Here is a 27,173-nt window from a genome sequence, read left to right on the forward strand (position 1 = left end):
GTGATGCAGATACAAAAAAAATCACAATTATCTGTATCTATTCCTAGTGTAATTAGCAGGAAGCACATGTTGTAAAACATTAGTTTTTTGTTACACATGAAGCTTTGCAAACAGCAGCTTTGGGAGACAAGGAGATTAATATGCAATAGGAGAATATGTGCTCTCTGATTTGAGACAGATCTTGAGGCAGTTTTCCACTGATACTTAGTTCGGTCCCTGGCATGGTCATCTAGGTTACACTCGGCACATACTCAAGTTTTGCAACACTCTCCTCTACTCAGAAACAGATCTGTAATGCTCCTGCCTCCTCAGGAATGGAAACACTGGCATATTCTTCATGAATAAAGATCCCATATTGGAGAGGAAATTTCACTAGCTGTGCAGACTACCAGGCAGCCTCAGGAAAAGACAAAACAAAATAGAGAAGTGTTTCATCATCTCTACTTCTTACCTTCCCCTCAAATCTTGCTGTGGCTCCCAGTTGCACTCGGATATTCCGAGGAGGAAGAGTAAATGCTGGTGCTTCAGCAGGAACAGAGGGGCTGAGCGTCAGGGAGGTTTTGGATACTCGAGTAGATGTCACCAGTTTCACATCCCCCATGATGTGGACTGTAAAAGAGAAACACAAAGAACTTATGACCATGAATTATTGACAGTTGCAACTAAGAATCAGAACAGAAGAAGATTGTTATGTATATACATATACATTGGAACAGTCTTCAGCCTAAAGTAACAAGCACTATTTTCTGGGTGGGGAACTGAGACCCAGGAAGACTGTGTGCACTACAGTTGTTACAGGATCACAGCCTTGAACTGAACTCAGTTTGAACTCTGAAGTCCCAGGCCAGCTCCTTAACCAAGAAGTCATCCTTTACAACTGCATTAAATTGTAATAACTTATTTCAGGAGCATATTTTTGCAATGTGACTTTGATTTTCCTGGCCTGCAGAACACCAATATCAGTAAGTCTCAAAAGAAGAGCCAGCGTTAAGTAAGTCTTATGAAATAAAGAGACCTCTGTTTGCACTGGAGTTAAGTTGCGAGTGGGAATGTGGAAAATCTGATTTTTCATACCAAGCTTTCAAGATCTTCAGAAATATCTGGTATCTCCCTCCAAAGTACTGCTAGTACCTAATAGATACTTTTGCTAAAATTCTAAGTCTCTACTTCACTGCAAATACTTCCACAGCACACAGACTAGTAAAATAGCACCAAATTTTATGCTACATAAATGTCATTTAAGAAACCTCATGACAGAAATCTGCGTCAGATATGATTGTTCTGCTACATACCTTATACTCCCCAGCAGAAAGCAAAGAAAAAAACCCCAAACAAAACCCTAATATATTTTTAAAGTGTAAAAACTTGGGTTTTCCAGAAAAAAAAGTAGTGGTTCCTCTGAGTCCTACACTATACCACATAAAACCAAACCAAATGGCCTTGCAAAGCAGCCTCTTAGATCTCCATGTTTGCAACCTCTGTTCCATGAGTTCTCTCTTGAAACTCCTTCTCAAAAGCTCCAACTTTTCTCTGAGTAAAGTGACCAAGAAAAGCATTTTTCAAAATTGACTAGACAATTTAGGAACATAAACTTTGCTAATTTCTGATAGGACACATTGCCATGTGCATTTCTGAAAATCCAGTATGGAATGGTTGTGTTCTCAGACAACAGACCTGACATGCTCAGTAAACATAAGAGTATGTCAATCTCAAGAAACACCTTATCAAAGCATCAGATGGTGCTTTCTTCTAAGGTGAGGGAGCCACAGAGCTCCAGAGGACAGACAGATTGAAGGAAGTAAGGTGGGCTGCAGGGGAAGTAAAGGAATAAGATTCTGAACAACTTATATAGCCACCGGTACTGGTCAGGTTACATTTCTGTTGCATGTTGGTAACATGCCAAAAACAGTCAACAAATTGAGACCTCATGTTATAATGAGACTGGACTGTATAAAATAAAGTAACAGCTAGTCTTTTCCTTAAGAACATCTTGTATGGATTCATGTTTTTCTAAATAAAGTGTCTAAAAAAGATTGAATTTACCAATGAATATTAGCTCAAATCAGCATAAGCAGTTTTCTAGCAACATAAGCCTCTAATCATCCACATTTAGCAGTCTGTCTCTAATTGGCTGTGTATGCTGAAGATATTTCTAGTAGATAATTAGGAATTCTTTTTTTTTTTTTTTCCAGTTCAGAGGATGTTTAACAATTATTTTCCCAAACAAATAAATCAATCCATGTGCAGTCTGGTGCTAATATGGAACTAGCATGCCCAAATATTTTAAGAAAAGAGCGTCCTGAAGAACAAATCTTATTCCAAATTAAATTCAATAGACAGGAAAAAAAAAATGCAGACGCTTAAAAGCTATGGAACACATCTGACTTTTTTTTTTTTTTTTTTAAATGTAAGGAATTTTCTAGAATGATCCTATCCATAAAGTGTTTTTCTTAGTTTGCTGCTGAATAAGATTTCAAAGATGTTGCATGAACTCATAACATTTCATTTCACATGCTGTGCACACCTAGACTACGGTCTTAAAACAAAACCAAGTGTAACTGAAGTTGCAATAAAAACACTGTGGTATTAAACATAAAAGAAAGCTTCCATGCAAATGTTGCCTGGATGGGTAGTGATGTGGTTAGACAGCATTTCTAATCTGGACTTTTTTTATTCTTAATCCTTTCTAAAAAGCACATAAATCCGTACAAATTCTCACAGTGTGCCCTCTAATCTTTGTAATACCAAAGCAGACTAACGTGTTTCAAGCATTTTTTTTTACTGGGAACAAATCTGTCACTCAGTACTTTGCTCACAAAAACAAGCCCCCAAAAACAAACTCTGAGAATTCCACCTCATCGTTTTTCTCATCCACTTATTTAAAAGAAGTGAACACTTACCATCAGCTTCCTACATAACCATTTAATTATACTAATTTCCTTTCTCTAACACGTCCTTCCTCTGAAGCAGAAAAAAAATGAGCTGCAGAGAAGGCATGTGTGTGTATGAGAGAGTGCGCAAGTGAGAGGAAAGCAGAGCTGCCAGCTGAAAAGCCTTTATCTGACTTACTGATATTGCAACTCTCCACCTAAGCAGCTCATTTTTACTTGGTCCAGTTATTCTCTTATTTTAGCCAGTCTGCCCTCAATAACCTCTGAACCATTTCTGAAATCTGGACAGAATCTTTTGAGCTCTTTAAATATAGGAGCAAAAGGCCAGCCTAGGGGCTGGAGAAATTGTCTGCTATTTGGGATCCTGGCTGAATTCCTGCTCTCTAATGGGGCTGCCTGCATGACCTCAGGCAAGTCACTAAGCTCCTCTTTTGCCACGGTTCCCTATTTGTGGAAATCTCTCAACAAGGAACAATCTCAAGTGGAGATTGTTGTACTTCCTTGCCGCAGAGAAGTGCTGTAGGATAACTATAATAGAGGGTGGGAGTCAGGCTACAGTCACAGGATCACATGAACAGTATAGCTAAAGAAAGGCCAAAATATTATAGAATTCCAGGGACATGGATAGTGTGCTTTTTTTTTTTTTCCCTCCCCAGTGCAGTGGTGTTTTCAAAAAAGCATACATTTTAAAACACTAGGTAAATTTGATTCCCATACATAGATCACTGAAGTCAACCGTTTCGCTAGGGCCTAAACGTCATCCATTATGCTTCAAAATGTTCAATATTTCAGAATCGACTTGACAGCTTCCTCTTTTCAGACACCTCATTTCCTCTCCTACAGCTTCTTTCTTTACCACAAGGACTAACATGTGGTTACCATACATCTACACAATTCTGTACACGCTCTCCACAGAACTACAGAAATGATTTTTTGCAGCCATATCTCTTGTGACTATCTTTTCACTCTTGCCTTGCCAGACCACACAAGGAAATATCCTGCCTCTTGTCAGCTACCAGTACCCATGAAACAGCATGCAGGGAGAATGATAAACCACAGGGGATCAGCAACTCGAGTGAAAAAATCATTTGTGGATTTAGCAGACAAGAAGAGGTTGAAGCGGGAACAGGAAGCAAGGAACTTGTAACCCCACTAATTGTAGCCACAATCTAGGCAGCCTGTCCTTGTACCAGTTCTGACTCAACTGGAGCTCCTTTTCCTCCATCTCCTCATCCATCAATGCCATCAATGACCATCTTGTTCTTACTGATTCTCTACCTAGCTAGCCTCTAGAAAAGCCTTCTCATCAGAAAAATATTCAAGGTGTTTTCAACTCAGACCCCTAAATGCCCGATCAGCATTTTTCTAGTAAAATTTAATAGCAGCTATCAGGCACATCAGTAGGAATGAGATGAGATGCCAAATCTTCATGCAGAACTAAGTGATCCAAAAATTTTGCAAGCGTAAGTTCAGGCAACACCATGCATGTAAAATCACTGGTTATGTTCCCACAAAGAGCATTTACATAACTGTCCCACACAGTTCCTGGGAATTACAGGCCAACTTGTGATTTGTGCAAAAGCTTAGACTCTCTGAAGTGACAGCAAAAAGTTGCCGTGCTAAATTACAATTTAATTTGGGACCATTATGTCAAAGACTTTCCCAGAAGTAAGCAAGTTCTTCAGATCCTATCATTACAATGTCTTGAATTTCACACTCAGCACATCAGCCACGAGGTACTGCATCAGCAAGAATCTTCCTTGTACATGGGAAAAAGGACAGAGCAGGTTCAAACTGGTACAGGTGCTCGTTTTAACAAAATACTACTGCAGTCCCTGCATGGCATTTCAGAAACAGTAATGGTTTGTGTGACACAGAGCACTGAACTACTTTTACAAGACCAGAGTTAAAATTAGATCTGTCTAATCAATAAATTTGGTGCTGCTTTTATATTTGCATGCCTGCTGCGGCATGGGCTGTACACTGTAACGGTTACCACGTTATGATTACCAAGCGTGAAGAATTTCATTTCTCTGTGTAAGACAATAATTCAAGATGATATTAATTGATATTTACTTATATATAGGTTTATTAAAGCACAATAAGTATGGTTGTTAACCACCTTTGTATATGCCACATAAGAAAAAAGAAAACTCTTGCTTTTAATCAACAAAAGAAGAAAATCATACCCCCCCAACCTTCAGCTTTTGCTGCTTAGCAGAGAAATTGCCAGCCAGGAGGTGTATTTCCTGTAGATAATGCTAGTTGTAACCATTCTCTAATTTTTCTCAATTTAACAATGCTATTTAGGGTACTGAAACATTCCAGGCCCACTGAGATGCAGATAACCCAACTTCACCTACTGTCAGTAATCACAATGCTGCAACAGACCACATCTAACAAGAGCCATGATATCTGCACTTGCACAATCACACCTTAATGGTTTACTGATATATTAAAAGTAGCTGCAAAGAGTATTTCAGACACAAAGAATGATACAGAAAACCATCTGAAAAGGGAGATGGATAAATTCCTTTAATAATGTATATTTATCTTGATTATAAACAGACAAGCTACATTATTCAATTATTCCGTAACCACTGAGCATTAAAATTTAAGGAAAAAAAGATGTCCATTACAAAGCGGTTGGACATGCATTTTAGAAGAACACAATGCATTTTAAGACTCAAAAACCTTGCATGTTTAATTTGAAACATCAGATTAAGGAGCAGTAAATCAAGAAACAATTTCTTTGCAGCTGTTATCTTAGAAGAAATATGAGTAACTAAATATGACATGCATGGGGCAGGTTCAAGTACAGCATCCATACCTAAGAATTATTTTATAGCAGAAAATTGAAGCCAGAGGGAAACACAGATGGTAAATGGGATGCAAGCTGGGCTTCTTCTTGCTGATTCCATAATGGCTTCTTATAGAAACATGTTGGAAAGGGTAATTCAATATGACTTCAAAACCTGCTACAGTTGTAGTTTATGAACAACATTAAAAGAAAAAAAAAAAGGCAAGAGCTAAAGAAAGATTTTCAGTACACTAAGCAGCAGGTCACAGTCAATAAAGTTCTACTGGTTTTCCTTTAAAGGATCATTTTCAATACTCAAAATTTACCAAAACCCAAACACCTTAGTCTTGGGAAGGCCTGGAGTAAAAAGGCAAATTCAAATTTCATCATTGACAGCTGGTGCCATGAAGAAGCAGACAGTTTTTCTTCCACTTGTGACTAAAGAGAACAGTAGTCAGATTGGCAGTCCGTGAATCCCCGGTGTACCTCTTATGACCACAACTTCAGGGCAGCGGTAAGGGCAAAATTGAGATTGTTCTCTCTGGGGAACATAGCACTCTACCTAGCATTTAAGAAAAATCTCCTTCCACTATTCAAGCAGTATAAAGCTTGTGATTCCATTAAGAAGAATGGTATTTAAACTCCCAGTCTGTTTAGGAACATTTTGTCTTCAATCTTTACATTCCTCTTCAGATGTTTAACCCCTGCTCCACAATTGCTTACCTACAGCATGAGCAGGCCTTGCAGGGAAGAAAGTCAGTTCACTCTCAAGTTCATCATATACACCTGCAAATTGTCATCACTTTCTAAAAATTCAAAACAACTGTAGCCATTGTGGAGCTGGGACTAAAGCCAGTTTGCCACATGGAGAGGTAACTCCTCCTTGCCCATCTACCCACAAAGACAAACTTGATGAGATGTGATAGCAAACAAAAAACAATCTCACTTGAAAGTGGAACAGGTAATGGGTCCAAACCAATAGAGAAACACACCAGGACAAGCACTGGCACTAAGGGTCCTGGGATGGAAGGAGAACCACAGCAAATATTGCAGTTTTATGGAGATATTTGTTATATGCAGCTGGGTTGAGAGCCAGCAGTAAGTTTCAAATAATCTGCTACACCCTAAAAGAGAGCAAAAACACTCTCTGCTGCTTGCCTAAAACCAACCACTTCTCAAGTTAAAAGCACAACTTGGTACGTTTACAAATGTAGCAACAAAGAATTTAAAATAATAACAGTAAAAAAGAAATCAAGATGTCCAGACTTGAAGGACTGAATACACAAAACATTCTTTTATTAAGAATGAAAAATATTATTTCCTATTTATTTTACAAGGTAATTCCTTTTTATTTGAGTGCATGGTCCAGCAAGGCTTCTCGCAAAGCTAACAAGTTGAATTTCAGATAAAGTTAGCATAGGACAAGTTCTTTAGGGTCTGAATAGCAAGCTAGCTAGAAGAAAAAAAAAAAAGGCAAAAGTCAAAAGGTTATTGACTTGCCTAGTATTATACAACAGCAGGGGGCCAGAACTTGGGAAGCAAACATTTTGTACCTTCAGCAATATTTCAAGATAGAAATCTTAGCTTCCTTTAGGTTGCCTTTCTCTTGATTAAGTTAAAAGAAGATTGATAGCAAAAGTCATACTTCTGCAATGTCTTCACAGCAGCAGAACATTATGCTAGATCAGCAGTTTACAGTGAATTTGTCTTTTTAATTAACTTAAAATAAGTTCCACATTTTAAAGAGTAACCATAACATTAGCTTTCCTTGATGGTGATGCTGCAGGCAGCCAATTGCTGTTGCCCATTTCCAAGCTAGTAGGGCCATGAAGTTGCATGAAAGGTGAGTCACGGAAGATTTGTGGTTCATAGAACACAGAATGTTTAGCCTCTACATTTTGCTTTGTGATTTAGTTTCAAATATAGTCAGAACTCGAAAAATGAAAAAGAGAACCAAGTCTGCCAAATTCTACGCCATTTGGGAAAATGAACACATGCACTCTGCTGGCTGAGGTGTGTGAACCCCAGGGTAGCATTGGAAAGAAACCCGTTGATTTCAGCCAAACATTGACCGGGCTGTGAATAAACGCCACTACATTTCAAATTATGCTGCAAATACTTAATACTAAAGGAATTAGGCTCTTTGTTTGAAAGAGCCACTGGTCCCTCATGCTGAGGTAGTCTGTACAAGGCCAGATTTTGTTCTGCCTTCTATGAAGTTCATTAATTGTCAGCATAAAGTCTGGCCTGTAAGATCTCCCACAAGCTTAATTTTTTTCTGGAAACTGCAGTTTTCTTCATGTATGCAAGCCAGCATTCTCCAACAATCATTTTTTACACATCAGTCCCTGACAATATATTTGGCACTATAAAGCAAATAAAAACTACCTTGCTGAAAAAGTTATAACCAAGATATGAGATGGGCTATACAACAGCAATTTTTTTTTTTATTAACAAAGAGATAGTTGGTTTTATTACATAAAATAACCTACATTTCACACGGAACTTAACTGCTGCAAGATGCTCCAGAAAGTCAGCCAGTTACAGGATTGACAAATATACCTCAGACTGCAGAAGAAATATTTCTACAGGGATGACAGCTCACACAACATCAGGATAAAGTAACATCGTCTAGAGAGAACGAACTTCTGGTAGGTCCACAACATCTTCACCCCCACGTTACCTATCAGGCACAGGAGAGATTCCTGTGATTTTTTTCTTATCTCTATTCACAGAAAGAAAAGTAGGGGAAGCTTCAAGAGCACCTTCCCAAAGAGAGCTGTACCAGAGATTATGAAAAACTGAAAGCTGTCCTTAGATGATGAAATGTGAACCCCTAAACACATCCTTTCTTTTCTAATTTAATTCTGTCAAGTATAGCAATAATATAACCAAACAAGACCAACTCATAACACTGAAGCCACCCATCCCCTCTTCTAAGAGCTAATAAGGTTCCACAACCAACACTGCATGCTGAACTCAAAGCTTAACCAGATAAGGAGTTTTGAAACAAGCAAACAAAAAATGGTAGTATTTTTGTAAGTTCTTGTACGGAGAAATCCCTCAAGTGAACCCTACTAGGTGGAAAAGTTAAAGTGGTAACTATATCAAAACACTTAACAGCTTGCAACAAAGAAAATGAAGAAAAATTAATTCTCAGTGGGAAATGGGAAATATGATGAGAAGTCATAAGTAGTTAATTGCACCAGGAAATATTCAATTTAGACATTAGACAAAAAGTTTAAGAAGTAACAACTGAAGAAGACCAAGAAGAGATAAAGAATCTGAATTCTTCACTTCTGGAAGCCGTACAAATGTATGCTGGGAACGGCATGTACAGTTGATTTGGCCTTGGACATAGGAAAGACTAAATGGCATTCTAAAGTCCATTTCAATCCCATGACTCTATGATTCAGCTGACAAGCGATGTTAAAATTGGAATATAATATAGGACTTTCACATGCTGGGTCTACTTGACAAAAAATCACCTTATGAAAACCACAACAATATATAAATCATTAACATTACAATGCTTACAAGAAGGCAGACAGAAGGAATTTGTTTTCATCTTACTTAAGCAACAGTTTGCAAATCTCAGTTAAATGTCCATTTCTGATAACAACCAAATGCAGCTTTTTTGAGACTGCAGAGTGGGACATGTGGGCAAAGATACAGATGCCTTTAAAGACACTTCCTATTTGAAATATAAAGAAGTTGCCTCGTTACATTCAAACACCTTACTACATGAACGTGGTCTTTTTACATATTTGAGCCACATATTTTGGTTTGTAAGTTAGACAGTTGTAGTAAGTTATATAGATTACAACAGATGTATTCAACAGTGTTCCACAAATGCACATAGTGCATGCTCTTGAAGAGATCTTAAAAGCATTCATAGAAGATTCACATGTGAAACAGTGGTTTGGAGCCCCTTCACAATTCTGAGGGGCTGCTATGAGCAGAAGAGTGGTTGGATTCAGCCTGAGGTCCAAGTCTGTCCTGACTGCTCTGGTTCCAGCTGGGAGACAAGCCCAAGGCGGCCCCGTTTTCCTTCTGCAAGAAAATTTCATTATGATGGCTTGTCAGAAGACTTGGACTCCATCCAGACCTTAAACTCTTTACACAGAGTATCTGCTCAATGAACATCTCAACCTTTACTCTATCAGAAGGAAAAAAGTGGTATGAATAATAAAATCTCCCCATTGTGTTTACGAAGCACAGATTTTCCTATTCCCTCTAACAGGCCAAAATGGAACAAGGTTACGCATATGCTTGATTCTGTCTGTCACATCAGCTGGTCTATCACATTGGGAGTAACCGACCTAAGCTCTCCTCACTGGCATTGAAAAACGGGAGGAAAATACCATTTTGTGCCACTGCCAAGCAAAAAAATGGTACCTGGCAAGGAGAGAACTGTGGAGAAAAGAAAGAACTGAAATTTAAGAAAACAAACCAAAACAAACACAGGAATAAAATGGAAAAGAGTCACAGGAGACAAGTCTAAGGATGCAGAGAGGCGCTGGGTCAGGAGAAGAGTTCAGTCACAGAGACGAAGAAAAAAGTATGATACAGACTGCTAAAGGCAAACCAATTTTCAGCTGAACAGGCAGTATGGCTGAGAGTTAGAGTGTTCCATTGTTGAATTTTCCATCTTAAATTGAACGAATCTCATGACACTTTCTTTGATTCTCTTTCCTCTCATAAGAGCAGACAAATAATCCAAGAGTAACTGAGGTTCATACAAACTTATTTTGACAGACTTTCATGCACAAAGTCAGGCTGTTGAAGAATCATTCTTCCCCTTCTTTCTTTTTAAGTTTTTTTTTTTTTGCAAAATGTTTTATATTCCATGTTCTTCCCACCCACAGAAGTTACTCACGTAATCTGTATCGTTGCCAGTCTAGGGCAATTTTCCTTTAAGTAAGATGCCAACAACTGCTCTGAAAGCCAATACTGAAAGCAGGCAGGTCGGAAAGATGCCAGTTATCCAAGTGTTTACACAGATGTGAATAAAAATGTGAAATATTGATATTAGTAACAGAGAAATGCATTCTCACTTTTTAAAGATACAGCATTTCAGGAGATTTTTAAAAAATGACATGAAAACACAAATTTTTCAAAAGCCACTGACACTTATCACACTGTCTTTTGGGTATATCTCTTGCATATACTAAAATATTAAAGATTTCTCTACTGCCTTCAATTCCCTTTTCTCAAAGGGATTTCTTCTTTTAAAATGGATTAAGAGAAGTGTCCCTTTCTTTCCCTTAAAATAGTTTTCTTACCACCACGTTGAGATACACTTAATAAACTAGCATACTGAAGCCCTAACCAAGATGAAAATTTGATCTCTCTCCATCAGGTTTATTCCGACAATCAATAGCAGCAAAGGAGGACAGAATGCAGAACCCAGCCAGTTCGTGTTTTGTTCCTGGTTATACATGTCATTCCAGAAGTAGTTTATCTGAGGTGAGTAATAGGCAAAATAATATTGTCTCACTTCAGTTTCACCTAAGTCAGTAAAAAGAGCACCAGTGCCCTTATGGCATTTGAAGAGGGAACCAGGTCCAAGGCAAGCCCTTCCCTTATGGGCACTGCAGTCTCCAAAGAGCATTTTAGAATCAGGCACACTTTTAAACTTTGCAGAGAAGCTCTAAACCAGATGTCCCTTGGAGGACAGTTTAAAAAAAATGGACAAAGCTTGCAAAATAAGAACACCTTGAAAATAACTGTATGCCTCAGCTTTAGGTGCCTGGGAACAAAAAGTTCTTAATTAACCTGGAAATAAAAAAAAAAAAAGGGGGGTAGGGGGAAATGTGAACTTTGATTAGTACTAATGGGTTTATAAAAGTTCAAAGAATTTTGTAAATCTTGGGGAGGATGACTGAGAAACCAATAAAATCCACACTGCTTTTCCCCCATGTACACAGTCTGTTTTCCTGTATCAGGAACAGCCAGAAAGATCCCCTAAGAAACTGTCACACACAGCATCACATTGGAATCAGAGTTCTCACCAAACACAGAAATCCCTTTCAGACAAACCCACCCCCCCAGTCTAGAAACCAGCATTAAGTGAGTAAAATAGAACAGAAAACTGCCTATCCCAATGAACCTACTAGGAAGATGAAGTATAGGCACAATTCTAGGAAATAACAGTTTTATCAGTTGTGCAAGATTATTTCATTGTCTTTGGAAGTTTTTAAAAGGCAGTCATTTCTAATAAAAGACAGTTAAAAGGATAATTCATATCCAGAACCAGTAATCAGAGTGTAGAAATCACAGCACTGAAAACTGCAAAGGTACACAAACAGAAAGTTCACTGGTCTTTCTGAGGAAATTCCTGGAATATTTGCACCTCATGTGATACATATCCATGTCCGCTGATCTTGGAATGCTTAGGCTTGAGTTGTAAAAGATGCCTTCAAAATCACACACAAAATAATCGATTGCTGAAAGAACTCTGTGAGCACAGACACTTATGAAAAGAAATCAAACACCTAAGTACTCAATTACTTCTAGAAGAAAAGAAGAAATCTGAATTAAGGGAGTCAGAACAAGGAATTTACCTTTTTATTTTTTTTATTTTTTAGCATCAGGTATAGTTTCTGAGGAATCTAACTGTGAAGAAGAGATAAAGATAAGGTAATTGAGAAGAATAAGACCAGAGGAACCTACAGACTAGATATGTGTATCACTGAACTCCAGATAAATAGAAAAAGTCCCAGCATATCCCAGTCTTGGTTACTACCTCAAGAGTCTGCAACACAGGAAGCTAAGATGGCAGCCAAGGCACAAAGATCTTTTTGTGTAGCATCTCCTTAAGACAGAATAGAGCCTATTAGACTGTGTTGAAAAAATCATCCTCTTTCTGAAGGATTCATTTTTGTTTGGCTTTGGTGGTGTTTTTTAATGTTATTTGAGTTCTATTTTGGGGTGTGCAGTGAGGGTGGATTTTTGTTTGCTTGTTTGTTTCGGGAGGGTTTGTTTTGGCAGTACAGAGATATATTCTACAGACACTACTACTCAGGACCGAAATAGTAAATACTGAGCTTGTGGTGCATTAGCCTATTTAAAATTGAAGGTAAAGAACAGAGACCAGACAAGCACAGGTACATATTTTGAGGTTTTTTTTATTGCTATTACCATGTTTTTGGTAAGATAGGGGAATCTCTTAAGGTATGAAGCTAACTTCACAGCTAGTTTATTTTCATAGTGTCACAGAATTGAACCTGCGTACACTGGCTGGGGATCTGGTAGCGTAACCTTCTGTAAAAGTTTTGGCAGCTCAGCATAAACCCATTAATCATAAACTATGTAGTACTGTTCTGTGAGATCTGCAATCACAATGACCTAGCATTATTTATTCTATTTCTTATCTGGAAGGAAAAAGCAGCTTCCCAGAATCTGCCTTGGGGAGGCACAGGACAAAGGATGATTTCTGCCTCTGAGGCAACTGCCTCGTGTTTAGAACAACATCTTAGATTAAATAGCACAGTCCTGTTTTCAAGTAGTAGAGATATTTCAAAGCATCTTTTTCATTGCTTTAATAGATAATCCTTAATGGAGTAATACAGCAAATTCCACAGAAGATGGAGTAATTTGAATAGAGGACAGGGAATCTAAGCTCCCAGCTTCTGTTTCTGATCCTGTTTCCCTCTCAGTTTGTGATCTTCTTCTGCTGCCATTCTCATAATACATCTCCTGATTAGTTCAAAAATGCTACTCACATTTGCGACAGTTATGGCTTTTTTTTTTTTAAAGTACATTTGAAAACTCTGGATCAAAGCCCAGCTGCAAAACAGTAGGGCTTGAGCCTTTGGTTTCTAATCATCTCCATTATTTGCACCATAAGTGCCCTTCGCGTCAACTTTGTATGACCAGGAATGACAACCAAACAGTTTATTTGCAGGCATTCAGAAATAGAGGATGTCTATAAAAGATTGTATATAAGGGTAAGGTAAGATTTTATAAGGATGTATTTAAAAGATTACAGAAATTATGCAGGTCATCGTGAGGTGCCTGTTGCAGCTTTGTGCTTTGTCATTAAATCAAAAGACCAAAATCAAGTGCAGGTTTGTTTGTTTTTTTTTATGTTTGGTTCTACAGTTAAAAAAAATCAGAATAATTCATGTAACAAGGGGCAATGAAGCTTTTCCAAGATCCTAGATGATGGCATTACACTGTAAGATTAGCAGAGCACCAGTAATTTTAACGCACTCCTACCATCATGAACACAAAGCCAAAACTAATTCCTTTCTTGAGGAGTGGAGGGGAAAGAAAAAAAAGAGAGAGTCAAGACATATTTAGAAGGTTCACCACCACTCGATTTTCTCTTTTAAAGTTTCTGATAGGGAATAACAGCAAGTACAAATGACAGAATGCAGCAGAATTCCAAACAAGAATTGATTTGTTAGCATAACAGACAAGAGCAGCTTTTCCCAGCGCTGTTATCTCAGTCCATGAAATACCTGAAACAATTATTAACCGTTTGCTACAAAGAGGTAACCGCTCCTTTGCCTGAAAAACAGACACTGTTCTGGATTTATTGGTGCTATGCATGAAAAGAGATCTGGCAAAACACTCGTGGTTAAACAGTTTCCACAGGTTTTTGATATCACAATTAGAAATTCTTAGAACAAACTTGAACTAAGAAGAAAACTGCCCTGTTTGAAAGTATTTCTTGTAAGTCTAAAAAACTTAAGCCAATTTCCTGAGGTCGGCAAACATTTCAGTTACTATTGCCATCCCTAATCACAGCAAGCTTTTCCTTCCAGTATTGGCCTTTGCCTGCATTTGAAATCCAAGCTTAATGCAAACCCACATCAAGCAGAAACAGGATAAAACAGATCCATGCTGAGCCTGTATGCGTGAAACTGCAGAGATTCTTGCTGCTCTAGTCACAATAATTGTTTTTCAGCTAAAAATCTACTGGTCTGATTCAGCAAGTGACTGCTTTGCTCCTGTGCCACACAAAGCCACAGAAAAATGAATCTACCCTTCTGCTAGGATTTTTTTTATTTTTTTTTAAATGTATGTTAGCTGGGGAACAGCAGCACCGAATCTTCGAAGCTTGTAAAGTGAATTAAGCAGACAAATACAGTGTATTTGTTTTCAGTTCAACAGGAGGCTCTTATATTGAATACATATGAAGGAAGAGACATGCTAAATTGAACGAGCCTGGAGGCTCAAGGCGATATTAATTCCACTTGCATTCTGCCATGTGAATCCAATGATCAAAGGGATTTGGAAGTGAGAAGGGAATAATGGAAATATCAACACTCAGCAATACTCCATCGCCTCAGGACAGCACTGGACAGTAACAGATGTCAGGGAGCAGCAGGGCTATCTCTTCTTACATCAAACGGAGGAGAGGAACTACACGCACACTGGATTTTCATCCACTAACCTCAAGTCTTCAAGAGGCCGTTACAAAAAGAGTGCTAATTTCACTTCTCCTACCCATCTCCATTATAAACTTTGAAACATTTTATCTAAAGCACCACCAGTGATGGCTGACAGAGTTCAACCTAGCATGATTTTGAAAGAATGAGAGAAGAGCACCAAAGCACATTTATAGAGAGTGAAAATTAGCAGATGAGGCTTTGAAGAGGCCAGGAGAAGATCTGTTCATTAAGAAGGTGCTTATTTGCCAAGAGCACTTGCCATAGAATGGCTTGGGTTGAAAGGGACCCTAAAGATCATCCAGTTCCACTCCCTGTCATGAGCAGGGTTCCCACCCACCAGATCAGGCTGCCCAAGATTCCATCCAACCTGTCTCTGAGCACCTCCAGGGAAGGGGTTCCCATGGCTTGTTGTTATTGTTCAAGATCTCCTTGCCTTTCTGGCACTGACTTTAAAAAAGCACTAATGAAAACATTTCCAATGTCCTGCTGCATTTTAAAAATATTTAAGATTTTATTTGGGATGCTCCTGCGGTACCTTATAGATCTCCCAGAGAGAAGAAAAGGATTTTTCCAGGCTCTTTTTTGCCAGATTTCCCCCACTCAATTCAGACTGAACTTTTATTTTCTTTAGATTCAAGCGCTGTCCATAATTTAATCCCTCTCCTACAGAGCTACTACATCTGCTGCATAGAAGAATCAAGTTACCTGAGCCCAAGAGGTCGGTTAGAGGCAAAGCCTTACATGTCAGTAAAATAACTGTCAGATGCCCTTAACACTGCAACAAGATGAAGACTGCTAGCGTGTAAAATAAGCTAACAAGAGGACAGTTTCTAAACAGAGATAACCCCGATGGCTTGAATCAGCTCCTTGTATGAAAGTGATCAAAGCCATTTTAGACAGTAGCAGAATGTATTGACTTCAGTCCGGCCCCATAATGATCCTGTATGTAGGAGCTGATCCCATGACACTCTCTCTCATTTTTTTAATGCAATGTTTCTTTTGGATATATCCTTCTACATCCCCACATCACAAGTTAAAAAAAAAAAAAACTGCCACTGTTGACAGCTCTATACCAACGTAACTCCAGCCTTAAAATCATGAGAAGCCATTGAGTGAGCTAAAGAACCATTCTTAGTGCATTATATATTTCTACTAGGTAGAGACAGAAAAGGAGATAAGGAACACTAAACTATGATGTTTCTTCAAAAAACCGAGTCACTTTGATTTACCTTCACTCAGTATAACTGCTATTTTGTTTCATTCTGAAAAAGCAGTCTTGTCACTATAACGCAAATTGGATTTATGAATCACAAAGAAATCAGGATTTTCCAGCTCTGGAAAGTTCAAAATCTCTGCATTTGGTCCTGCAGGCATTCTCAATAGGTTGGGTCTGTGGTGGAAGTGCTGCAGCATCAACAAGCAGTGAAAACAGATTAAGCAATACCTGATTACGACCAGTTCTTGCCAGCTCTCGACTGCTCACTAATACCAAAACTTGGTAAAAACATGCTAAATAAAAACCTAATGGCTTTAAATGCTGGAAAAATATACTACTCTGGAATGAACTTCTAACCCAAACAAAAAAATTAACATCTTCTGCTCCTGAGAAGTTTGGCTGCTCCAGCTATATTCATTTTCTTTCTTTATGCCTGCAATGACATCACCCAATGACGGGGAAAATGGAAATTCCTTGCAAGATTAATTCTGTGCCCTTTAAAAGGCTGAGGATCCACACTTTACAGAATAAATGAATTTACAGGAACAGGGCTACTTGCCTTCAAGAGTTTTGTACAGATGTTGTTTAGAGATCCAGACACACACAAACAGTGGAAAATGCAGTAATCAAAAATGTAATCATTGACATTCCTTTAACTAGAAGTAGGCTATAACTTTTAGTTGGAAAAGGAAAAAAAGAACCTCAGACCTTCCAGTAGTTTGAAAGCTGATAAGGCTACCCAATTTGCAATAATGTTTAATCTATAATTTTCATGTTTAATGCTCTTAAGCGGTTCATTGCCTCTCTTTCTGTAGGCTTCATAAGATCGCCTCGTTTATCAAAAACACGTTGGGGATTTCTGAATCCATGTGAGAAGCAGACATTAACACGAGGGGACAGGAAGGATTACAATGACTACATCAGCTGTTTGAAGAAGTATAGGTTCTTGAACATAGCCTCTGAAAGGAGCCACTATTGTTTTACTGCACTTAAGGGATCTTCACAGAGCAATGAGAAGGGGAAGCAAAGTCCAATCATAAAATATACTGAACTTTCCTTCAAACAGGAATTAAATTCACCATTAAAGGCAACGGTATGTCACTCCCAGTACTGAAAAAATGCTGAGCCACTCCCTTCACAGGGAGTAGAAAAAATATTCTGTTCTGTACTCCCCTATTTATTCACTGAAGGTCTGTGCAGCAAAATGTGTTTTTCATTTTTTTAAGAGCAAACCTGCCCAAGCAACTTCTCCTCCCTCCTCCATCATCTCTAAATTCCAAGACACCCAAAGCAAAGAGTACATTGCCATATTCACAGATAAAGTGCTGTTGCCCATTCAGAGTTAACATCTTCCTCTTGTCCTTGGTAATGGCAGACTCAAGTTAGATACAACTGTGGCTGTAACACACAGAACCTTACAGAGAAAATAGGCAAGACAGAACAAATACAATGGAGACAACTTGGCTAGTAGAAGGTAAGCACCTTGGTCAGAAAGAGAGCATCTTCTACACATTACTGAGCAATCTGCGAATACAGAAAGTATCAGATTTCAACAACAGATTCATATATTTTTAAAACAAACAGACAAATAACATGGAGCAAAGAACATTTAGAAAGCAAAACCCATTCATTGTTCTTTTTCAGTCAGGCCTGGTGGTGCTAGGTTTATGACACCACACCAAAGGGAAGAGCGTTCACCCCAAGGTATGCCTACCACAGAACTTCAGGGATGAGCACCCATCTCCTAAGCTGGTACTCAGCAAAACTTTCAGGGCTCCTGCTTGGATGCTTGAGCTTTAGGAACACAGATAAAGAAAATCTTTGCTTTAAAACAACCAGAGATAGAATGATAGCATCATGGAATCATTAAGTTTGGAATAGACTTCTAAGATCATCTAGTCCAAACATCCACTTAACACCAATATTGCCCACTAACCATGTGCCCAGAAGTCCTGCTCAGGCTCCCTGCCCCTCCAGCCCCCCCACACAGGGAGCATTACGGGGTACCAATGTGTCTGTAGCTCTCCCCAAAGCACCCCCAGCTGCTTACAGGGGGTCAGAGCTCACACAGCAATGGGAAGCGATGGAACATGTGAAGAGAAAAGGTACAAAAAAGTCATTATCTGTCTTAATAGGGATGATGTTATGGGTATGACTGAAACCACAGTTGGTTAAACAGGCAGCAAGAGAATGCATTACTGACATACACAGGAGGGGATGATATTTATTAGAAATAAAAGACTGCCTAAAGAAAGTTGCAATAATCAGCCTAATCTTTACTGATTGATCTTCAGACTCTTAGTACAATTGTCTTGAGAACATATGGTACACAGCAAAATTTATCTCATCTTTCCCAGATAAGAACTGTGTTGGAGTTTTCCAGTCCTGCATGCTGGTTCAGGCAAGAGGAGTTCCCACTTCTTGATAGGAATTGTTTAACTACTACAATGAAATCCCAGTATGAAACCTATTCATTCTAAATTTGTATTTATAAAGTGCCTGCAGATATATCTGCTGGTCCAGGAAGCAGTGCACCACAAGAGAGACATTTTTATCATTGGAGAAGGCAAAAAATGGCACTTAAATAGAATTTATTTGTATAGATACCACATCTAAAGTTTGCAAAACTGCACACACCTCGTTTGTCAGAGTACTCACATAGGATCTTGTGAATCATCCCAATAGTCATCCTGGATGATTAATGACTATCCAATTAATGATTAATCTTTGACAACTCCTTTTAAAAGGGATGCTGGCATCTGTATTAGGTATAACTTCTGCAATGCTCTCTTTGTGGCTGAGAACCTAAATATTTTTATAGAGAATCAAACTATATGGATGATGAATGTATTAACGTGCAACTCTGGGCTTCATTTTTTGAGCAGCCATTTGTAGAAGATAATCTCAAATCAACCTTCCCACTGTTGTGCCATTAGACGTATTCCATGAGCCCTTCTCTCTTGGTATTTCCAAGAGATATCCATAAAATCTGCAAGAGGGAGGGGTGGAAACTGGCAGAATATACAGAAAAGCATTTGTCACCTCTGTGAAGGTGATCTGCTTCCTGGAATGCCCAGGAAAATACTCTCCCCATGCATACTGGGGACTGCAGTCTCTAACTTAAGTCTAAATTCCTCTCCACTGTGTGAATCATAAGGACTGTTCCATTTCTATGGGTCTAAAAGAGACCAATGCCATTTTCAGCTACAAGTAAGATAATATTTACAGCTTTCACCAGGGATGATTTATGTAGTTTGGAATAAACAGAGTCTCGTGAAATAAGGTTACTTAAGAAAGAATGCATTTACATGAAAGGCATTAGCACAGACCAATTTTTCCTCAGTAGTGGAAGTACTGCACTGGTACTCTTGAAAATTTTGCTTAATAAGATCTGATTGCTTTTCAGCTTTTTCTCTGGAACTCAGATCAAAACATTCTAATGTGATACTAAATAGACTTTAACTGGTACAGTGGCAACTCTGTAAGAGATTTCAAATGACTTAAAGATTTGTGCAATTATTTGTGCAATACCATATGTGTTTTCACTAGCTGACTCCTCAGTCTGTCTGAGGATAAAGTGAGTTTATTTCTTTTGTTCCATGTTGCGTTTGAGCTGAGAAGTGGGGCATTCTCAAAGGCTACCACTTTCTCCATAGCCCTCAGAGGAGACAGCAGGCATGCCTGGGGCTGACACACCTAACAGTAACACTACCCAGCTGCTCATTGTGGCTCACTTTAGTTAAATCACTGCTTCACTTTATTTTTTTTTTTTTTTGAAGTCACAGCCACAATGACCAAAATAACCCAAATCACCTTCATTAAGCTTGAGTTTTCATTAAGTTTCTCTGTTTCACAGACACAAACACACAAGCTTTACTTGCTTCTACTGCAAAAAATCTCACCCTTGAGCGTGTTCTGGGCAGACAAACTTGTGCTCACTCACTAATAACATTTTTGGCCAAAGTGAGTTCTCAAAAAACCACAGAAGCGTGATTAGAGCACAAAAGTGTGTCCTCAAGCTTTACCCTAATTTATCTGTGCTAGCTTTACTATACAAACAAACAGAGATTTAAGCCTTTGTTTGGCCTATGAGCCTTCAACACAATTTATGGGAAGACAGCCAGCTGTAACTCAGAAGTTAAAGCAACATGGCAATAACAAAGAGCTATGAAAGTCAAGCAGGCTATGAAAAGGCTTTCCATTGGCACCAGTTATAAGGAGGCTTTTTGACAGATATCTGTTCCTCCAAAAATAAGACAACACCAATTATCTTCCTAATAGGTCTTAAGATAGACTATAAACAGGACCACAAGCTGGAAGCGTGAATTGAAGTCAAGCTGACAACTGAAAAATTTTACCAAGTTCAAAGTCAAAATAGATTATTCCAATCGATTTTGTATGAGCTTTGCGGGACGCTGACCAAAGAAATCATAGAAGAATTTCTCCACTTATTTAAGGTCTCTTAGAGAAGATATCCAGTCACCCTAAGATGGCTCTAAAGGCAGATTATTATTATTTCAAAGGTGGTTCAATATTTTAGCATCTCAGTTCCAATAGAAATTAAGTTCTTCTTCAGCTTCAAACCTCCAATTGAACCATGAGTCACCTCCTATCCAGATAGGTACAATTATAACCAGTTAGAGTCAAGTTTTAACCTTTTGAAAAACTACATGGACTGAGCTTCTTTAATCTCTGGTTTCAAGGCATTTTTCCAGACAGTGACTCACTCTTTTATCTCTTTCCTGAATCCTTTCCAGTTTCAGACTCTTTCATAAAGCATGCCTGCTAATATTGGATACAGCAAGTGTATAATAGCCTCTGAAAATTAACGCCTCACCTCTGCTTCTCCTTGATGATTTTATCCTCCTCTACATCTCAGTAATCAAACTTCTTGTCTACAGTGTGACAGTGAGCGCCCTTATTTATTTGTTTCTCCAGTACTAGCCCCAAAACCTTTCCAAAGCTCTTCTTGCCATGCTTTGTGGTTTTTCCTATCTTCTGTGACCCACACTCTGCTCCCATGTATGTGGTCTAACAAGTGAATGCATTAGCATAAGTCCGCTTTGTGATAAGATCCAGATAAGCACGTATTATAAACCTGTTCTCCTTACATTATTGGTTTTAAAAAAAAAACAAACAAAACAAAAGAGCCCACACAAAACTATAGAAACAAGGAAAACAAAAAACAAAGTAACTCAGCCCTACTGTGGCTTGCCTAGTGTCAACAAGTCTTTACAACTAACCACTCACCTAGAAACAGAACATGGCGTACTGCAGTCAAGGTGCTTCTGAGACAAGGGAGTTTCCCATACCAGAAGCAGCAAAGCTCACAATATGGTAGTGTTTCCTTATGTGTTGTACAAGAACACTAATCCGAAATTCAGTGGGGATAGAAGTAAGTATTCAACTTGATCCATTGGCTCTCATTAGCTAACACTGGATTTTTACTGGGGTGTTTGTAAGTGAACAAAATTCACCTCTAATGCAACTGATGCCAGCGATGGATTTATTTGGAGCATTTAGACTGTTAATCACATTAGTTCAACTGATAGAAAAAACAACTCTAGAGATGTTGCTACTTTCCCACCTAGAAATACTAAGAAACAGACAGTGAATGATTTAAGTATTTTCCATGCATGACATTTATCCAAATCTTCCATCGCCTCATCCTAATGACAGTCAGACAGGTAGCAAATACCATAAATCAGAATAGAAAGTTTCAGCAGAAAAAAAAAGAGCAGGGACTTTGCTAGAGCTGTTTTCTACTGAAAAGCTCATAAATGGGAACTTATTTGGCATCTTTTTTGGAGCTAAATTGGCAGAGTAAGATGGAAAGCAATTCTGTATCTCATTACTGCCTGTACTATTGTTAGCTGGAAACTTTGGAAAAATAGGCCCCTTTCTTTTTAGATCCAGCTGCTGTTGCCATATAGCGCCTGGCTTACTCTTCCCTTCTCCTTCGAATGGGTGATATCTGCGTAGAGCAACTCCTTATAAGGCTTCACCTTCTGCTCATTTCCCACCTGACATCTATTTGCGTTATTGCAGGCATTGCCTAAGTAAAAATTACAGCGTTAGCTAAAGACTGATCAAATTCACGACACAAATAATAAAGTTTGTTCCCAATCTAATTTCACTTTAATTCTGTTTAGTATTCATTTCCATTAATTAAATTTACCAGTCTCAAAGAGGATTTCAAATTCATAGATAAAAATAGTAACAGATATCTAATCTTCATTTGAACCCAAACAAGACCCAGTTTTCAGGGCAATTAATGCTGGGAAGAGGCAAGATGTGTAAGAAAAACGTTGCTTTTATATCAGGAGTCCCTAGGAATAAAGGAATGTCCGGAAGAGAGATCAAAAACCACAATGCACGCTTGACTGCAGAGAATTTCCAAATACCTGCGTTGATTAAGGAGACATAACAGCTCCTTTAATAGAATAGAATGTTACATTACTGTAAGCCTAATCAGCACAGTACAATATCCTATAGACGTATCCAGGACAGTTCAAAGCTAAAATAGCATGTTAATCCACTAGACTAATTATCACTCTTTAGACCTAAGCTAATTTTTTTCAGGTGTGCCTTTGTGTAAGAGGTACACATAGAGCACAATAAACTGGGCACTTTCAACTGTTTTCCTTGATTTAATAACTTAAGCAATGTAGATTCATTTAGGTGCAACAGAAACCTGAATTCCATCACTACGCTGTTTTGAACCTGACACTAGGAAGACAACATGATCTAGTAGGCAGAACAGTCACATAGCAGGAATTCAAACATCTGATGCTTTTTCTAGATACAAACATTTTTCTCTTTCTTTTATCTTTACAATGAATTTCAATACACAGACCTAAGAATTGCTTGTACAGGGCCTAGCGCAATGGCATCAAAAAAACAGTCTTTTTTCAGTGCAACAGAAAGTACCACATCTTTCGTTCCCAGATTCTCACAGTAGGGTAGGGCCCAGTCTCACACTTAAAGATGTCTGGAAAATGGAATACTACATCCAGATTAACACAGTGGGAAAACAAAAGCTTAAATCAGCCATACAGCACGAAGAACCATAGTCCCTTTGCACGTCCAGTATTCAGCTACTCGTTTCACAGCTAACACTGGAAATTGGTCCTCCTCTATCCTCATCTCTCACTAATAAAAAGACTGATTTCTCTTAAAGTCACAAACTCAAAAGGCATATTTGTTACAACGGTGCCGTATTAGTCCAGACAAAATTATCTCCAGTCAGATTGGGCTCCCTAGGCATAGAGAGATCAAACAGTTCACAAAATCCTTTGATGGAAATTTAATTCTTTAAAAATATGCACAAGGTAATTGAAAACACATTTTATGATATTTTAGATTATAAACAGTAGATCTCTGGCTGAGTTGAACAAATAGCATTAAGCCTTTTTCTTCCTTCTGAAAAACCACAGTGCTTGGCAGCATGAGCACTGATGTGTCTTCTGTACCCAGCACAGGGAAACCAGTGTTTATAACGAGGAGATTGTGTAAGGATGCAAATTGCATTCCAACAAAAGAAACTGTTTGTAAATATCTGTTATTATTCATTCAAAGCCATTTTGTGATACTAGCATGTTCTTCTAAGCATAAGGCCTGGATTTATTACATTTTTCTTCTCCCTTCCCTTCCTCCTCTTTCCCTTGCACAAATCTTCAGGAAAAGCAAATGTAAGATTGCTTGCTCACAACCTCCAGTCTTATCATCAATCCCATGCACCCTTAAATGCAGAGAAATTAAAATCATTAAAGATTCAGAGTACAAAAACCAAGCTTTTCTCACTTGTTATTCAACTTCCTTGTCTTTGGCAGTACTGTGAAACAACTGATGAAAATTCCTATGGATGCTCTATAGAAGCAGCAGTTGCAGAGGGAGGCACACTGCCTTGCTCATTACACATACACCTCAAGACCTACTCTGTTCCATCACTTGTGCTTTGTGTGTTTGCTGTATGAAAAAGGGAGCTCCGGGCAGCAACCACCACAGCCAGCCAGAAGGCAACTGTAACTTTCTTTCAATCTGCACAACAAGGAAGAGCCCTGCCTTAGGTGTCAGAGATACCACATGCAAGAACTAGAAAAACTGAAGTTCATTTGCATTTCCCTAAAAACAGGATATTTAGGGAATGGGGTGAGGGTCATTGAGGACTTTTCTGGCAAAACAACTCAAGAAAACATAGCTGGAACATTTCATGGGAAAATACAGGTCAGTCTGAAAGGGTTTGTTCCAATCAAAGGTAGAAGGTGTAAAATCAGCCTTGAGTCAGAACCCACAAACATTCAGAGACTGGTGGAGACAACGCTTCAAGTTCTGCCTGACGCTTGCACCAGGTATGATCCTCAGTGCTCCACACATAAGGAAGTGCGTGCTTAAAAGGTCTTTTCATAGTATGACTATATGCATCTATGTTTCTCCTTTCTCCTGTCCTTGAAAGAGGCAGGGGAAATCCAGGACTTTCTGGGTTTCCTACTGTGGGCAGAGCCACAAAAAAAAAAAAAAAACAACCTACATGCTCAATACACTCTCAAATCAAGCTTGGTGTGTTGCTTTTTGTCATCTATCACATCTTTGACAGGCTCTAGAACTACCCCAGTGCCTACACTTCCTTCTCAAACTAGAAATTCAAATTCCTCAGTCCTTAAAAAAAAAAAAAATCAGTCAGCTATGTTTTTCATTTTCACAGCTGACATTTCACTTTTGCTTGTTCTTAGGACAGCGACCCTTGAAAAAGAAGAATGTTTTACTCCTGAGTTGGAGCAACACAGACCAAGGAGGCACTGAAAAGCAGGCCAAGACTGATGTAGCCTTTTACTAAGGTAAGAGGCACCTTGTTGCTTGCTTTAGCTTCCTCACTGCTTGAGACACAAATGAGAGAGCAAAGACTTTTAGTGAAACAGTAGTACTCACCCACTCATTCTCTGCTTCCCCTTCTGCCTGCTTAGGTTGATAAATGCCTTTATATTGTGCAAGGGTTAAAAGAGAAGCCCTTACTTTATGGAAAATTGTCCCCTACCTCAGAAGAAGCTATTCGTGTTTAAGCTAAGATTCCCTGGTTTGTTGGTTTCACTGGAACATAAAGCATGATTGAGAAATTTATGAATTTGAAATAGTAGGGTAGCATCCACACTTTAAACTATTGCTTTTGCTTTCCCTTAGTCACTGAAAGGATGTGCTGCTCTTTGTGCAACAGGAAAAAGAAGTTACTGTGTGAAGTCTAAAAGGCACCATTCCTCCATAACACATTTTAAGGGATTCTTCATCATAACTAAAAGTTCTGAAAAATGAAATAATCCAAAAAAACCCAATGTGATTTAACAATAAAATCAGGCTTTCCAGTGAGAGCACTCTGAAGCACTGAGGAGTTACAATTCATTAAATTCATTACATAGAGAGACATCTGTACATGGGTAAATCCTAGCAAACTTGTGGCAAGGCAAAATTGAATAGGATGCTTTTGTTCTGCAGCGCTCTCCCTGCGTGAAGTGAAAGTACAGGAAAACGAAGTCTTCCCTTCTCACAACTAAAGATAGAACAATGCAGATCCCAGGGCAGCATTGACTTGTTAAACAGTTTCTTCTGACTCTATTTTAAAGCTCTAAAGACTTTGAAGTGAAGTTGTAAACTCAATTGATTTCAAACAAAAGGCTAATGTAATCCACTTTCAGCACCAGGACCACTCTGGCAGTGAATGCATCCTACTCCGCAGTAGAAATTTCACATTAGGGTTTAAAGCAATTTATTTCAGTGTTTTCAAGTCTCTTAAGAGATTGGATAGGAATGATCTTGGCTGAATTCAGCCTTAGGGAGACAAAGCCAATCTCTGGACTTGTTTTACTGGGGAGACAGTAAGGCCTCCAGGAACACTGGCATTATTATCCCAGCACACTCATGTGTCCTTTTTGTCCCGAGCTGCTTTCCAGGTACTACAGTTTTATATGTGAATTGTTACATTCAGTATTGAAGTGCAGCCATGATTGAGGAGGGATTCACAGCTTTACTAGTACACCAGCAGGATCAATTAGGGCAGCAGTAGACACTGCCCGGGCAGATAATGGGTGGAAATACTGGAAGATCAATTGAGACTTTGGGACATAACGCACACCTTTAAAAAATTTTATAACAATTACAAGTCATGAAAGCAAACTAGATTAGGAGTTGGTGGCAACAAGGCCAGAAGCCTTCGAGAACAGCATAATGGAAGAAGATCTAGGCAGGATTCGATTGGAAGGGAAAGACTGAATGGAAAAAACAATTGTAAAGAGTCTAAGAAAAGCAGGAACATGTGGAACATAGAACAGGTCAAAGATTTTAAACCTTTCCAATAAGTTTCACAGCATTTGGCCCCTTGCTTTGGAAAGTACACGATACACCAGGGAAACTCAAGACTGAAGGAAGAGAATGAAACTAGGGAGATTTAAGGTGGCTCTAACACAGCTGCACAGAAGACAAACTGCGGTACCTTCTTCACTGTGTTTTAGAGTTTCTAAACAGAAAGTAGGACATGTGTTAACAAACCCACTGAGTCAGGATGGAAAAGCCTGCAACATAATTTTTTTAAAGGTCAATGCTTAGAGCAGTGGGCACCCGGAACAATTTAAACCCTGAAATGATTCAGGTCTCTTGGAGTAACTGCAGGCCTGTCTGAGGCCAGCAAAGTGAATTAAGATCATGTTGTTCAGCAGAGATATTCTAGATTAGCTCTGCTATTTGAACTCCCAAGCTTCTTGGCAAAAATATACTGTATCAATGTCCAAACAGACCAGGAGAATCTGCTTTCAAGAAGCTTCTGTAAGCAGAAGACACAGCCTGAGAGAGCTTTGCGATAACTGTAAACATTAAAA

At 38.7% G+C, this 27,173-nt stretch overlaps 1 protein-coding gene across 1 annotated transcript in view; it reads right to left on the bottom strand.

Moving 5' to 3' along the window:
• The window catches only part of MYLK (myosin light chain kinase), a 191,305-nt gene that overhangs the window by 135,004 nt on the left and 29,128 nt on the right, over positions 1-27,173 (bottom strand). Inside the window, exon 2 of the mRNA XM_021400604.1 lies at positions 452-609. Coding sequence (XP_021256279.1) covers positions 452-609 — 158 coding nt within the window. The remainder of the gene's footprint in view (positions 1-451; positions 610-27,173) is intronic.

Source organism: Numida meleagris, chromosome 5 (assembly GCF_002078875.1).
Source record: "Numida meleagris isolate 19003 breed g44 Domestic line chromosome 5, NumMel1.0, whole genome shotgun sequence".
NCBI classification, from domain to species: Eukaryota; Metazoa; Chordata; class Aves; order Galliformes; family Numididae; genus Numida; species Numida meleagris.